Source organism: Rana temporaria, unplaced genomic scaffold (assembly GCF_905171775.1).
Source record: "Rana temporaria unplaced genomic scaffold, aRanTem1.1, whole genome shotgun sequence".
Lineage (NCBI taxonomy): Eukaryota > Metazoa > Chordata > Amphibia > Anura > Ranidae > Rana > Rana temporaria.
In genome coordinates this window covers 16,261-32,163 of record NW_024404760.1, presented here as the reverse complement: position 1 = coordinate 32,163, position 15,903 = coordinate 16,261, and the positions used below count along the sequence as shown (strand labels likewise).

General features: G+C 52.0%; 1 protein-coding gene across 2 annotated transcripts in view; it reads left to right on the top strand.

Moving 5' to 3' along the window:
- The first annotated feature begins 750 nt into the window (after nt 1-750).
- LOC120923424 (erlin-2) overlaps nt 751-15,903 on the top strand; it is a 30,987-nt gene continuing 15,834 nt past the window's right edge. The window contains exons 1-5 of one of the 2 annotated variants that reach the window (XM_040334968.1): nt 751-855; nt 3,938-3,984; nt 9,575-9,636; nt 9,748-9,873; nt 10,794-10,823. In XM_040334968.1, the coding sequence (XP_040190902.1) occupies nt 820-855; nt 3,938-3,984; nt 9,575-9,636; nt 9,748-9,873; nt 10,794-10,823 (301 nt within the window). In that variant the 5' untranslated portion in view covers nt 751-819. The remainder of the gene's footprint in view (nt 856-3,937; nt 3,985-9,574; nt 9,637-9,747; nt 9,874-10,793; nt 10,824-15,903) is intronic. The other variant, XM_040334969.1, reaches the window with a different exon arrangement.

Genomic DNA, 15,903 nt, shown 5'->3' with positions numbered 1-15,903 from the left:
CTTCCACTCCCCCATCCATCCATGTCTCCATCCATCCTTCTCCTCCATCCATCCATCCATGTCTCCATCCATCCTTCCACTCCCCCATCCATCCTTCCACTCCCCCATCCATCCTTTTCCTCCATCCATCCATGTCTCCATCCATCCTTCCACTCCCCCATCCATCCTTCCACTCCCCCATCCATCCATGTCTCCATCCATCCTTCCACCCCTCCATCCTTCCATGTCTCCATCCATCCATGTCTCCATCCATCCATCCTTCCACTCCTCCATCCATCCATGTCTCCATCCTTCCACTCCTCCATCCATCCATCCATCCTTCCACTCCTCCACCCATCCATGTCTCCATCCATCCTTCCACTCCTCCATCCATCCTTCCACTCCTCCATCCTTCCACTCCTCCATCCTTTCACTCCTCCATCCATCCTTCTACTCCTCCATCCATCCATCTGTTCCAAAAAAAAGGCGCTTGAAAAATGTTCGCGCAAATACCGTGCGAGATAAAAAGTTGCCATGGCCGCCATTTTATTCCTTAGGGTGTCTGCTAACAAATAAGCATATATAATGTTTGGGGGTTCTGAGTAATTTTCTAGCAAGAAAATGATGATTTTTACATGAAGGAGAGAAGTGCCAGAATAAGCGCGGTGTGGTAGGGAAGGGGTTAAGACTCGGGTACTCATCTACCGGGTCGCTGTTGTTTCCGTCTCCCGTTGTCTTCCTGATTTGCATTTTTCCCTGAGCAGCTAAACTAATTCTGATCTTTTCTCCCTCAGGGGCGGAGCTTTGCTGACATCAACAAGTGGGCCGGGCTTCCATTTAATGCTGCCATTTATTACTTCCTTTAAGTCTGTACAGGTGTGTATGGAATCCATAGTATGAGTACACGCTGCTTTGTCATGTTGTTGGTGTGTTGCTGTTATACGTCATGGTCGACGTGAATTGGGTGTAGGGTAGAGCTGCACGACTGATCATTAACCAATTAAGACCCGGACCTTTAGGCAGCTAAAAGGACCCGGCCAGTTTTTGCGATTCGGCACTGCGTCGCTTTAACTGACAATTGCGCGGTCGTGCGACGTGGCTCCCAAACAAAATTGGCGTCCTTTTTTCCCCACAAATAGAGATTTATTTTGGTGGTATTTGATCACCTCTGCAGGTTTTTATTTTTTGCGCTATAAACAAAAATAGAGCGGCAAGTTTGAAAAAAATGCAATATTTTTTACTTTTTCCTATAATAAATATCCCCCAAAAATTTATAAAACATTATTTTTTTCCTCAGTTTAGGCCGATACGTATTCTTCTACCTATTTTTGGTAAAAAGAAATCGCAATAAGCGTTTATCGATTGGTTTGCGCAAAAGTTATAGCGTTTACAAAATAGGGGATAGTTTTATGGCATTTTTATTAATTTTTTTTTTTTACTAGTAATGGCGGTGATCAGTGTTTTTTTTTTTTTTTCGGTTACTGCGACATTATGGCGGACACTTCGGACACTTTTGACAAATTTTTGGGACCATTGGCATTTTTATAGCGATCAGTGCTATAAAAATGCATTGATTACTATAAAAATGCCACTGGCAGGGAAGGGGTTAACACTAGGGGGCAGGGAACAGGTTAAGTGTGTTCTCTGGGTGTGTTCTAACTGTAGGGGGGTGTGGCCTCACTAGGGGAAATGACTGATCTTCTGTTCATACATTGTATGAACAGAAGATCAGCATTTCTCTCCCTGAGGCCGCGTACACGCGGTCGGTCCATCCGATGAGAATGGTCCGACGGACCGTTTCCATCGGTTCACCGCTGAAGCAGACTGATGGTTTGATGTGCGTACACGCCATTGTTTCCAAAACCGATCGGGTCAGACTGCGGTGACGTAAAACACACGAAGTTCAATGCTTCCAAGCATGCGTCGACTTGATTCTGAGCATGCGCAGGTTTTGAAGCGATGCTTTTGCGTACTAACCATCGGTTTTGGACAACAGACCGATGGGCCGTACACACGGTAGGTTTGGACCGATGAAACGGAACTTCAGTCTGTTTTCATCGGTTTGGACCGACCGTGTGTACGCGGCCCGACAGGACCGGGTGCTGTGTGTTTACACACAGCTCCCGATCCTCGCTCTGTAACGAGCGATCGCGCCTAGTGGCCCGCGCAGGGGAGCCGACGCATAGCTACGTTCTCTCGCGCAGGGGAGCCGACGCATAGCTACGTGCGCTCGCGCAGGGGAACCGACATATAGCTACGTGCTCTCGCGCAGGGGAGCCGACGTATAGCTACGTGCTCTTGCGCAGGGGAGCCGACGTATAGCTACGTGCTCTTGCGCAGGGGAGCCGACGTATAGCTACGTGCTCTCGCGCAGGGGAGCCGACGTATAGCTACGTGCTCTCGCGCAGGGGAGCAGACGTATAGCTACGTTCTCTCGCGCAGGGGAGCAGACGTATAGCTACGTTCTCTCGCGCAGGGGAGCCGACCTGCCGCCGTAAAATGACGGAGGCTGGTCGGCAAGTAGTTGGAGTCGCTTATGGAGCTTTTTAAGTACCGTAGTTTTATCGCCATTCCACGAGCGGGCGCAATTTCAAAGCGCGACGTGTTGGGTATCTATTTACTCGGCGTAACGTCATCTTTCACATTATACAAAATTGGGCTATCTTTACTGTTTAGTTTTTGTTTTAATTCATGAAAGTGTCCTTTTTTTTTTTTCTCAAAAAATTGCATTTGAAAGACCGCTGCGCAAATACCGTGTGACATAAAATATTGCAACAACCACCATTTTATTCCCTAGGGCAGGGCTCGACAAATCCCGGTCGCCAGGTCGACTAGAAATAGTGTCCTGGCGACTTGGCTTGTGAGCTGGCGCCATCTGGTGGTGGCCGTTGGTATTACAAGTTAAGCATTACAAGTTAAACAGCAATTCTAATGTAATTTTTTACTATTTTCACTGCCATCTCCTTCCCTCTAATTAGAACCCCCAAACATTATATATATTTTTTATCCTAACACCCTAGAGAATAAAATGGCGATCGTTGCAATACTTTCTGTCACGCCGTATTTGCGCAGCGGTCTTACAAGCGCTCTTTTTTGGGGAAAAAATCTACTTTTTTTTCATTAAAAAATAAGACAAAAGTAAAGTTATCCCAATTTTTTTTTTTTATATTGTGAAAGATAATGTTACGCCGAGTAAATTGATACCCAACACGTCACGCTTCAAAATTGCGTCCGCTCGTGGAATGCCGACAAACTTTTACCCTTTAAAATCTCCATAGGCGACGTTTAAAAAATTCTACAGGTTGCATGTTTTGAGTTACAGAGGAGGTCTAGGGCTAGAATTATTGCTCTCGCTCTACCAATCGCGGCGATGCTTCACATGTGTGGTTTGAATGCCGTTTACATATGCGGGCGCTACTCACGTATGTGTTCGCTTCTGCGTGCAAGCTCGTCGGGACGGGGCGCGTTTTCTGGCTCCTAACTTTTTTAGCTGGCTCCTAGATTCCAAGCAAATTTGTCAAACCCTGCCCTAGGGTATCTGCTAAAAAAAATATATATTATATAATGTTTGGGGGTTCTAAGAATAAAATCTCATCAACAAATGTCAGAAATAGGTTTGGGGGTGAACGGAATAAACTTTGGTCTGTAAATGAGGGAAGTTTAACCCTAAACCTTTTTTTTTTATTTTAAATCATTATTTACCTGTAGTAAAAAGTGGTCTGGAAGGGTTTACAATCCATTTGAAGACCCGCCCTCTTCTCTTTTTTGTATTGATAATTGAGATGCGGTGCTGATATTTCTCACTTTGTATTACGAGATTGGAAAAGCGGTGTTATTAGTATTGGATGTTCCTCCTCTATTATGTCTCATTCAGAAGAATCGGCTGCTGGTTATTAGAGATTTTCTCCTCATTATTGGAACATTTATTCTCTTCTTTCTTCTTCTTTTGTTTTTATAGAGCACTTTACAAACCGATGAAGTGAAGAACGTTCCTTGCGGTACGAGGTAAGATCGCGTGTTCATCAGAGTCGGGACCCGGTGCTTCCAATGGAGGGGGGGGAGGGACACAGCTCCCCTAACAGGGGTACATGGGTCCTTAAATGCCCCCCTCCTCGTTGGTTTACCTTTTACATAGGCTCCTCCCCCCTTCAGTCCACCATGAATGCTGCTGCCAGACTCCTCCACCTTACCAACTGCTCAGTGTCCCCTCTCTGCCAATCCCTCCACTGACCTCCATTCAGTGTCCTCCACCCTCTCTACCAATCCCTCCACTGGCCTCCATTCAGTGTCCTCCACCCTCTCTACCAATCCCTCCACTGGTCTCCATTCAGTGTCCTCCACCCCTCTCTACCAATCCCTCCACTGACCTCCTCTCAGTGTCCTCCACCCCTCTCTACCAATCCCTCCACTGGTCTCCATTCAGTGTCCTCCACCCCTCTCTACCAATCCCTCCACTGGTCTCCATTCAGTGTCCTCCACCCCTCTCTACCAATCCCTCCACTGGTCTCCATTCAGTGTCCTCCACCCCTCTCTACCAATCCCTCCACTGGTCTCCATTCAGTGTCCTCCACCCCTCTCTACCAATCCCTCCACTGGCCTCCATTCAGTGTCCTCCACTCCTCTCTGCCAATCCCTCCACTGGCCTCCATTCAGTGTCCTCCACCCCTCTCTACCAATCCCTCCACTGGCCTCCCCTCAGTGTCCTCTACCCCGCTCTACCAATCCCTCCACTGGTCTCCATTCAGTGTCCTCCACCCCTCTCTACCAATCCCTCCACTGGCCTCCATTCAGTGTCCTCCACCCCTCTCTACCAATCCCTCCACTGACCTCCATTCAGTGTCCTCCACCCCTCTCTACCAATCCCTCCACTGGCCTCCATTCAGTGTCCTCCACCCCTCTCTACCAATCCCTCCACTGGCCTCCATTCAGTGTCCTCCACCCTCTCTACCAATCCCTCCACTGGTCTCCATTCAGTGTCCTCCACCCCTCTCTACCAATCCCTCCACTGACCTCCTCTCAGTGTCCTCCACCCCTCTCTACCAATCCCTCCACTGGTCTCCATTCAGTGTCCTCCACCCCTCTCTACCAATCCCTCCACTGGCCTCCATTCAGTGTCCTCCACTCCTCTCTGCCAATCCCTCCACTGGCCTCCATTCAGTGTCCTCCACCCCTCTCTACCAATCCCTCCACTGGCCTCCCCTCAGTGTCCTCTACCCCGCTCTACCAATCCCTCCACTGGTCTCCATTCAGTGTCCTCCACCCCTCTCTACCAATCCCTCCACTGGCCTCCATTCAGTGTCCTCCACCCCTCTCTACCAATCCCTCCACTGACCTCCATTCAGTGTCCTCCACCCCTCTCTACCAATCCCTCCACTGGCCTCCATTCAGTGTCCTCCACCCCTCTCTACCAATCCCTCCACTGACCTCCATTCAGTGTCCTCCACTCCTCTCTACCAATCCCTCCACTGGCCTCTATTCAGTGTCCTCCACCCATCTCTACCAATCCATCCACTGGTCTCCATTCAGTGTCCTCCACCCCTCTCTGCCAATCCCTCCATTGGCTTCCACTCACCCAATTATTTAAATTCAAAATACTAACAATAACTTACAAAGTCATCCACAACTCTGCCCCCAGCTACATCACTGACCCGGCCTCACAATACCAACCAAATCATTCCCTTTGTTCCTCTCAACACCTCCTGCTCTCTAGCTCTCCTCCCATGCTCACCTCCAGGACTTCACCAGAGCCTGTCCCATCCTATGAAACTCCCTACCCCAATCCGTCCAACTATCTTCTCCTCTATCCAATTTAAGAAGATCCCTGAAACCTTCTCTTCAGAGAGGCCTTTCCTGTCCCATCGAACAACTGTACTATTTCCACTTATTCCATCAGCCCATCCCCCACAGTTATTACGTTTTTGTCTCACTTGACCCTCCCTCCTAGATTGTAAGCTCTCAGGATCGGGTCCCTCTGATTCCTCCTGTATTAAAGGATAAGTTCACGTTTGGGGACATGTTACACCTATTTTTAGTGAGAAACATGTAACCCGTTCTCAGTGCTGCAACCTCTGCCCGATTTTCTCCTGTCTTCCTCACTCTCTGATCCTCACTTCCTCTATTGACTCTGCAGTCTCTGACACTCTTCTCCAGCATTACATATACTAAACATTGTGTGTGGCCCTTTGGTGATGTCAGGGGCCACATTTGAGGCCCTCGTTGGCTCATAGTAATAATATGAATATTATATATGGTTCTAATAGTGTTTGTCCCCTCGCTCCTCTGTTCCCCCTCACTCTCGCTCCTCTCTGTTCCCCTCGCTCTTGCTCCTCTGTTCCCCCTCACTCTTGCTCCTCTCTGTTCCCCTCGCTCTCGCTCCTCTCTGTTCCCCCTCGCTCTCGCTCCTCTCTGTTCCCCCTCGCTCTCGCTCCTCTCTGTTCCCCCTCGCTCCTCTCTGTTCCCCCTCGCTCCTCTCTGTTCCCCTCGCTCTCGCTCCTCTCTGTTCGCTCTCGCTCCTCTCTGTTCCCCTCGCTCTTGCTCCTCTCTGTTCCCCCTCGCTCCTCTCTGTTCCCCCTCGCTCTCGCTCCTCTCTGTTCCCCCTCGCTCTCGCTCCTCTCTGTTCCCCCTCGCTCTCGCTCCTCTCTGTTCCCCCTCGCTCTCGCTCCTCTCTGTTCCCCCTCGCTCTCGCTCCTCTCTGTTCCCCCTCGCTCTCGCTCCTCTCTGTTCCCCTCGCTCTCGCTCCTCTCTGTTCGCTCTCGCTCCTCTCTGTTCCCCCTCGCTCTCGCTCCTCTCTGTTCCCCCTCGCTCTCGCTCCTCTCTGTTCCCCCTCGCTCTCGCTCCTCTCTGTTCCCCTCGCTCTCGCTCCTCTCTGTTCCCCCTCGCTCCTCTCTGTTCCCCCTCGCTCTCGCTCCTCTCTGTTCCCCCTCGCTCTCGCTCCTCTCTGTTCCCCCTCGCTCTCGCTCCTCTCTGTTCCCCCTCGCTCTCGCTCCTCTCTGTTCCCCCTCGCTCTCGCTCCTCTCTGTTCCCCTCGCTCTCGCTCCTCTCTGTTCGCTCTCGCTCCTCTCTGTTCCCCTCGCTCTTGCTCCTCTCTGTTCCCCTCGCTCTTGCTCCTCTCTGTTCCCCCTCGCTCCTCTCTGTTCCCCCTCGCTCTCGCTCCTCTCTGTTCCCCCTCGCTCTCGCTCCTCTCTGTTCCCCCTCGCTCTCGCTCCTCTCTGTTCCCCCTCGCTCTCGCTCCTCTCTGTTCCCCCTCGCTCCTCTCTGTTCCCCCTCGCTCCTCTCTGTTCCCCCTCGCTCCTCTCTGTTCCCCCTCGCTCCTCTCTGTTCCCCCTCGCTCTCGCTCCTCTCTGTTCCCCCTCGCTCTCGCTCCTCTCTGTTCCCCCTCGCTCTCGCTCCTCTCTGTTCCCCCTCGCTCTCGCTCCTCTCTGTTCCCCCTCGCTCTCGCTCCTCTCTGTTCCCCCTCGCTCTCGCTCCTCTCTGTTCCCCCTCGCTCTCGCTCCTCTCTGTTCCCCCTCGCTCTCGCTCCTCTCTGTTCCCCCTCGCTCTCGCTCCTCTCTGTTCCCCCTCGCTCTCGCTCCTCTCTCTGTTCCCCCTCGCTCTCGCTCCTCTCTCTGTTCCCCCTCGCTCTCGCTCCTCTCTCTGTTCCCCTCGCTCTCGCTCCTCTCTCTGTTCCCCTCGCTCTCGCTCCTCTCTCTTTTCCCCTCGCTCTCGCTCCTCTCTCTGTTCCCCTCGCTCTTGCTCCTCTCTCTGTTCCCCTCGCTCTTGCTCCTCTCTCTGTTCCCCTCGCTCTTGCTCCTCTCTCTGTTCCCCTCGCTCTTGCTCCTCTCTCTGTTCCCCTCGCTCTTGCTCCTCTCTCTGTTCCCCTCGCTCTTGCTCCTCTCTCTGTTCCCCTCGCTCTTGCTCCTCTCTCTGTTCCCCTCGCTCTTGCTCCTCTCTCTGTTCCCCTCGCTCTTGCTCCTCTCTCTGTTCCCCTCGCTCTTGCTCCTCTCTCTGTTCCCCTCGCTCTTGCTCCTCTCTCTGTTCCCCTCGCTCTTGCTCCTCTCTCTGTTCCCCTCGCTCTTGCTCCTCTCTCTGTTCCCCTCGCTCTTGCTCCTCTCTCTGTTCCCCTCGCTCTTGCTCCTCTCTCTGTTCCCCTCGCTCTTGCTCCTCTCTCTGTTCCCCCTCGCTCTTGCTCCTCTCTCTGTTCCCCCTCGCTCCTCTCTGTTCCCCCTCGCTCTTGCTCCTCTCTCTGTTCCCCTCGCTCTTGCTCCTCTCTCTGTTCCCCTCGCTCTTGCTCCTCTCTCTGTTCCCCTCGCTCTTGCTCCTCTCTCTGTTCCCCTCGCTCTTGCTCCTCTCTCTGTTCCCCTCGCTCTTGCTCCTCTCTCTGTTCCCCTCGCTCTTGCTCCTCTCTCTGTTCCCCTCGCTCTTGCTCCTCTCTCTGTTCCCCTCGCTCTTGCTCCTCTCTCTGTTCCCCTCGCTCTTGCTCCTCTCTCTGTTCCCCCTCGCTCTTGCTCCTCTCTCTGTTCCCCCTCGCTCCTCTCTGTTCCCCCTCGCTCTTGCTCCTCTCTCTGTTCCCCCTCGCTCTTGCTCCTCTCTCTGTTCCCCCTCGCTCCTCTCTGTTCCCCCTCGCTCTTGCTCCTCTCTCTGTTCCCCCTCGCTCCTCTCTGTTCCCCCTCGCTCTTGCTCCTCTCTCTGTTCCCCCTCGCTCTTGCTCCTCTCTCTGTTCCCCCTCGCTCTTGCTCCTCTCTCTGTTCCCCCTCGCTCTTGCTCCTCTCTGTTCCCCCTCGCTCTTGCTCCTCTCTGTTCCCCCTCGCTCTTGCTCCTCTCTGTTCCCCCTCGCTCTTGCTCCTCTCTGTTCCCCCTCGCTCTTGCTCCTCTCTGTTCCCCCTCGCTCTTGCTCCTCTCTGTTCCCCCTCGCTCTTGCTCCTCTCTGTTCCCCCTCGCTCTTGCTCCTCTCTGTTCTCCCCCTCGCTCTTCTTCTGTTTGCCCCCTCGCTCTTCTTCTGTTCGCCCCCCTCGCTCTTCTTCTGTTCGCCCCCTCGCTCTTTCTCTTCTGTTCGCCCCCTCGCTCTTTCTCTTCTGTTCGCCCCCTCGCTCTTTCTCTTCTGTTCGCCCCCTCGCTCTTTCTCTTCTGTTCGCCCCCTCGCTCTTTCTCTTCTGTTCGCCCCCTCGCTCTTTCTCTTCTGTTCGCCCCCTCGCTCTTTCTCTTCTGTTCGCCCCCTCGCTCTTTCTCTTCTGTTCGCCCCCTCGCTCTTTCTCTCCCGTTCGCCCCCTCGCTCTTTCTCTCCCGTTCGCCCTCTTGCTCCTCTCCCGGTCGCCCTCTCGCTCTTGCTCCTCTCCTGTTCTCCCCCTCGCTCTTCTCTGTTCTCCCCCTCGCTCTTGCTCCTGTTCTCCCCCTCGCTCTTTCTCTCCCGTTCGCCCTCTTGCTCCTCTCCCGGTCGCCCTCTCGCTCTTGCTCCTCTCCTGTTCTCCCCCTCGCTCTTCTCTGTTCTCCCCCTCGCTCTTCTCTGTTCTCCCCCTCGCTCTTGCTCCTGTTCTCCCCCTCGCTCTTGCTCCTCTCCTGTTCGCCCTCTCGCTCTTCCTCTCCCGGTCGCTCTCATTAATCTGATGTCTCTTCATCCTAGTGGAGGAGTGATGATCTATTTTGACCGGATAGAAGTGGTGAATTTCCTCATTCCCAATGCAGGTGAGCCAATCGGTGATCCCCGTATATCTGACGTGTCTTCACCTCCATGTTGGATACGAGGCGGTCGGTCGCTGGAATACTAATGGTTTGCTCTCTGTGTTGCCCCCGCAGTGTACGATATTGTGAAGAACTACACGGCGGACTATGACAAGGCCTTAATATTTAATAAGATCCACCATGAGCTCAACCAGTTCTGCAGCGTCCACACCTTACAGGAAGTCTACATAGAGCTGTTCGGTGAGTCCGTCCTCCTCGTCATACGATAAAGGGCCGGGGGAGGGGAGGGAAGGGGAGGGGAGGCTGTGATCAGGTTCCAGGCTGCTGTATGAAAAGATGGAGGATAAATATCCACTTGAACCCCAATATACCCCAATTTTCTTTGTATAATGTGAATGATGATGTTGCACCGAGTTAATTGATACCTAACATGTCACGCTTTAAATTTGCGCACTCCCGTGGAATGGCGCCAAACTACGGTACTTGGAATTCTCCGTAGGCGACGCTTTATGTTTACAGGTTACATGTTTAGCGTTAGAGGAGGTCTAGTGCTAGAATTATTGCTCTTGATGTCCAGTCCTCCAAGACCATAGAGACGATCAAAGTGAATCTACTCTTTGATCACCTGTGTGACGGGCTGGCGGCATCACCGGATGGTTTCTCGGGCGAGCTGGGGGAAACTGTAAGCCCGAGAAACTCCAGGGGGGGCCACTGGCAAACCACTTGAAAACCGCAACCTACAGTATCTCACAAAAGTAAGTACACCCCTCAGTCACATTGGACATATGTTATTCTCTCTTCATGTCACAACAATGAAGAAATGACACTTTGTATCTATAATGTTGTGCAGTGAGTGTACAGCTTGTGTAACAGTGTAGCAAAGTGTCATTTCTTCAGTGTTGTCACATAAAAAGATAGAAGAAAAGATTTTCAAAAATGTGAGGGGTGTACTTACTTTTGTGAGATACTGTATACATACTATATTGTGTTTGGCAAGTGGTTAATAAATACCCAAAGCACTTCCTAGGATTTTATCCCATATAATATCGTGTAGCAGAGCGCAGTTTAGGGAAGTTGGCTCTTTTGATATTCAGTGTTTCTTGTATTACCCTCCTCTGTGATTTCTACTCAATGTAATTCCTCTGATCGCTGTCTCCTAGGTGCCCCCGTATTTCCACATCTGCCAACAGGTCTGTGTTATGTGTAATCAGTAAGTCTAGTAATGCTTTATCTCTTGTTGGTGTCACCAACTGACCCATGAAATTGTCCTGCAAGATATTTAGGAAATGGCGAGACTTAGATGAGCGAGGGGTTCCTCCCGCCAAGTCCACATCTAGATAATTGAAACCCCCCCCCCCCATTATAATAATATTGACCTGCCAGTCCTGGCTGTGATAGGAGGTTAGACCCCTCCCTCCCTTCCTCCTTTCTCCTCCATCCTCCTCCTCCCTCCTCTTCCCCCCTCAGTTTAGGGGACTGTAGTATGCCCCCACTATCAGGGCCCATGACAAGGGGTAAGCAGGAGGGACGGCTGCCCTGGGCGCAATGGTTCCCTGTAGGAATAGGGACGCCTCCCTTCTGTTACAAGGCTGACCAGAGTAGTGATGGCAAATCTCATTATAATATTGCCCAGCCTTTCCGCCATTCCTAGCTGTAATAGGAGGTCAGCCGCTGCTGCCTCCGCTGCTGCCTCCGCCGCCGCTGCTGCCTCCGCTGCTGCCTCCGCTGCTGCCTCCGCTGCTGCCTCCGCCGCCGCTGCTGCCTCCGCTGCCGCCGCCGCTGCTGCCGCTGCCGCCTCCGCCGCCGCTGCTGCCTCCGCCGCCTCAGCCTCCGCTGCTGCCTCTTCCGCTGCCTCTTCTGCCGCCGCCTCCTCCTCCGCCGCTGTTGCCTCCGCCGCCGCTGTTGCCTCCGCCGCTGTTGCCTCCGCCGCCGCTGTTGCCTCCGCCGCCGCTGTTGCCTCAGCCTCCGCTGTTGCCTCAGCCTCCGCTGCTGCCTCAGCCTCCGCTGCTGCCTCCGCCGCTGCTGCCTCCGCCGCCCCTGCCGCCGCTGCTGCCTCCGCTGTCGCCTCCGCCGCCGCTGCTGCCTCCATCGCCTCAGCCTCCGCTGCTGCCTCCGTCGCCGCTGCTCCCTCTGCCGCCGCCTTCTCCTCTGCCGCCGCCTTCTCCTCTGCCTTCTCCTCCGGCTTTGGTAGTGAAGGCAAATCCCATTATAATATTACCCAGCCTTTCCGCCATTCCTAGCTGTAATAGGAGGTCAGCCTCTTCCGCCGCTGCTGCCTCCGCCGCTGCCTCCTCATTCGCCTCCTCCGCCGCCGCTGCCTCCTCCGCTGCCTCCTCCTCCGCCGCTGCCGCCTCCTCCGCCGCTGCCGCCGCCTCCTCCGCCGCTGCCGCCTCCTCCGCCGCTGCCTCCCCTGTCGCCTCCTCCTTCGCCGCTGCCTCCTCCATCGCCGCCGCTGCCTCCTCTGCCGCCGCTTCCTCCTCTGCCTCCTCCTCTGCCTTCTCCTCCGGCTTTTCCGCCCCCACCTCCCCTCCCTCCTCTCTCCCTCCCAAGACAAGGGGTGCAATGGTTTACTGTAGGGATGCCCCCCTTCCTGTTACAAGGCTGACCAGAGTAGTGATGGCAGCAGTGATTTTTGACATGCAAGCAACTGCTTGGTAGTGATGGCGCTCGGGTGTGTTCGGATTGAGCCCGCCAGGAAGCCGTCCCCGCACACCGCCAATCATAGGCAGTGAGGCATTTCCCAAGCGACAGCTGCACGTACACAATCGGCCTATGACTGGCGGTGTGCAGTGCTGTCTTCCTGGCGGGTTCGATCTGAACACGCCTGAGCCCATCACTACTGCTGGGCATAGGATCCCCTAAGCTTGCACATCATGAAGGGTGGGGAGGGGCACAGTTTGGCATTTTTGCCCTGGGTGGAGGGAGGAAGCTCCACCCACGAGGATTCCATCTCCTCCCTTGCTCCATTAGTAATGTCGTCCCTCCCGTTCACTTGTAAATCATTCTTGATGTGCAGACATTCCCCTCCTCCTTTCATACTCTGTGTCCTTACGATATAGGGACCACCCCTGAACAGTCGCCAGCCAATCATGTGAGCTGGCAAACCAAGTTTCTAAAATTCACACAAAATTAGAAATCCTTCTTCCAATCCACCTCCCATTTTATTAGCTAGACTTCTAGCATTGGTGTACATGGGGGGGGGGGTTATTTTAACTAACAAATCTGGGTAATGTGTTCCCGAAGGTAAACTTCTCCTTTAACTACCGTATTTACCGCGGTATAACGCGCTCCCGCGTATACCGCGCACCCCTAAAGTTGCCCCCAATCCTGTGGAAAAAAAAGATTTTCTTTGTACTTACAGTTTTGGTGTCTTGCGCGGCGTCCATCGGCGGCCTCGTCGGGTCCAGCGTTCATCTGCGGCTTCGGGTGTCCTCTTCGTCGGGTCCGGCGTCCGTCTGCGGCTTCGGGTGTCCTCTTCGTCGTGTCCGGCGTCCTTCTGCGGCTTCGCCCCCGCTCGTTTTCCCGCGCCGAGTTTGAATACTGCGCCGACATATATAGAGCGCAGTACACGTGTATTGTCGGCAATGCTCGGCAACTCTCGCGCTGACGTCCTGTACGTCCAGGACGTGAGCGCAGAAGGAGCCGAGACTGCCCGACAATACACGAGTGTACTGCGCTCGGTATATGTCGGCGCAGTATTCAAAACTCGGCGCGGGTTTCGGCGTATACCGCGCACCCACGATTTTGCCCAGATTTTCAGGGCAAAAAAGTGCGCGGTATACGCCGATAAATACGGTACTTCAGCCCAGGGGAAAATTGACTCCTCTTCGTGGCCGGGCCATTCTTTGCGATACGTCACTGACAACTGCGCGGTCGTGCGACACTCTACCCAAATGTATGTCCTTCCCCCCCCCCCCCCCCCACAAATAGAGTTTTTTTGGGGGGGGGGGTTTTAGTTATAAACACAGAGCAATAATTTTTGGAAACCTTTCTTTTTTTTTTTTTTTTTACTTTATGCTATAATAAATATCCCCCCAAAAATGTAAAAAATATATTTTTCTTCATCAGTTTAGGGCGCTACATATTTTTCTACATTATTTTTGGTATATAAAAAAAAAAAAATCGCAATAAGCGTATATTGATTGGTTTGCGCAAAAGTTATAACGTCTACAAAATAGGGGGTAGATTTAAGGCGTTTTCATATTTTTTTTTTTTTTTTTTTTTTTTTTTTTTTTTACTAGTAATGTCGGCGATCTGCGATTTTTAGTAGGACTGTGACATTGCGGCAGACACATCGGACACTTTTTACACTTTTGGGACCATTCACATTTATACGGCGATCAGAGCTAAAAATGGCCACTGATTACTGTATAAATGTCACTGGCAGGGAAGGAGTTAACACTAGGGGGCGATCAGGGGGTTAAGCTATAAACAAAAATAGACCGACAATTTTGAAAAAAAAATATAACCATTTATTTTTTTACTTTTATATAAAACGTGTCACTCCCGCCCCTCCCACAGCCCGACACACGATTTTGCCACTATTTTATTGTGCTTATGGTGTGTGTGTGTGTGTGTGTTTTTTTTTTTTTGGTCATATGACTCCAAAAATGCATCAAAAATGTAATACGTTAACCACTTAAGACCCGGACCTTTAGGCAGCTAAAGGACCCGGCCAGGTTTTGCGATTCGGCACTGCGTCGCTTTAACAGACAATTGCGCGGTCGTGCGACGTGGCTCCCAACCAAAATTGGCGTTCTTTTTTTCCCAGGAGAGGAGGAGGAGACCGATCTGTGTCCCTTGTACATAGGGACACCGCATCGGTCACCTCCCCCAGTCACCCCCCTCCCCCAACACAGTTAGAACACACCCAGGATACACATTTAACCCCTTCCTCACCCCCTAGTGTTAACCCCTTCCCTGCCAGTCACATTTATACAGTAATTAGTGCATTTTTATAGCACTGATCGCTGTATAAATGTGAATGGTCCCAAAATTGTGTCAAAAGTGTCCGATATGTCCGCCGCAATATCGCAGGCCTGACAAAAAAAAAATCGCAGATCGCCGCCATTACTAGTAAAAAATTAAAAATAAATCATAAAACTATCCCCTATGTTGTAGGCGCTATAATTTTTATGCAAACCAATCAATAAACGCTTATTGCGATTTTTTTTTTTTAACAAAAATATGTAGAAGAATATGTATCGGGCTAAAGCGAGGAACATTTTTTTTTTTTTTTTTAAAAATGGGATATTATTATAACAAAAACTAAAAAATATTGGCCCAGATTCAAAGAGATTTGCTCTTTTTTTGCGGAGGCACAGGGCAACGATTTTGCCCTGCGCCCCCGCAAATTTGCGCCGCTGCCCTCGATTCACGGAGCAGTAGCTCCGTAAATTGCGAGGGCGCGCCGGCAAAATTGCCCGGCGTAAGCGCGCGCAATGTAAATGATCCCGCCGGGGGCGGGAATCATTTAAATTAGGCGCGTTCCCGCGCCGATCGTAAAGCGCATGCTCTGTCGGGAAACTTTCCCGACGTGCATTGCGGCAAATGACGTCGCAAGGACGTCATTTGCTTCAAAGTGAACGTGAATGGGGTCCAGCGCCATTCACGATTCACTTACGCAAACGACGTAAAATTCGAACGTCGCGACGCGGGAACGACGGGTATCCTTAGCATTGGCTGCGCCTGCTATTAGAAGGAGCAGCCTTACACTAAGCACGCCGTACGGAAACGACGTAACTTGCGTACGCAGGGCCCGCGCAACAATTGTGAATCGGTGTTAGTATGCAATTTGCATACTATACGCTGAGCACAATGGGAGCGCCCCCTAGCGGTCATCACAAGAATGCAGCCTAAGATATGCGCGGCATAAGAGCCTTATGCCACGCAGATTTTAGGCTGCAGTCGGCGTTACGATGTTCCTGAATCAGGAGCACTCGTTACGCCGGAGCAAATAAGCAATTGCGCTGTGTAACTATGGTTACACAAGTGCAATTGCTTCTTGAATCTGGGCCATTGTGTTTTTTTCAAAATTTTCTGTCTTTTTCTGTTTATAGCGCAAAAAAAAAAAAAATCGCAGAGATGATCAAATACCACCAAAAGAAAGCTCTGTGTGTGGGGAAAAAATGATAAAAATATAATTTGGGTACAGCGTTGTATGACCGCGCAATTGTCATTCAAAATGCGTCAGCGCTGAAAATTGGTCTGGGCACGAAGGGGGTTGAAGTGGTTAAAAAAAAAAAGCGAAATATCGGCCGATAGATCAGG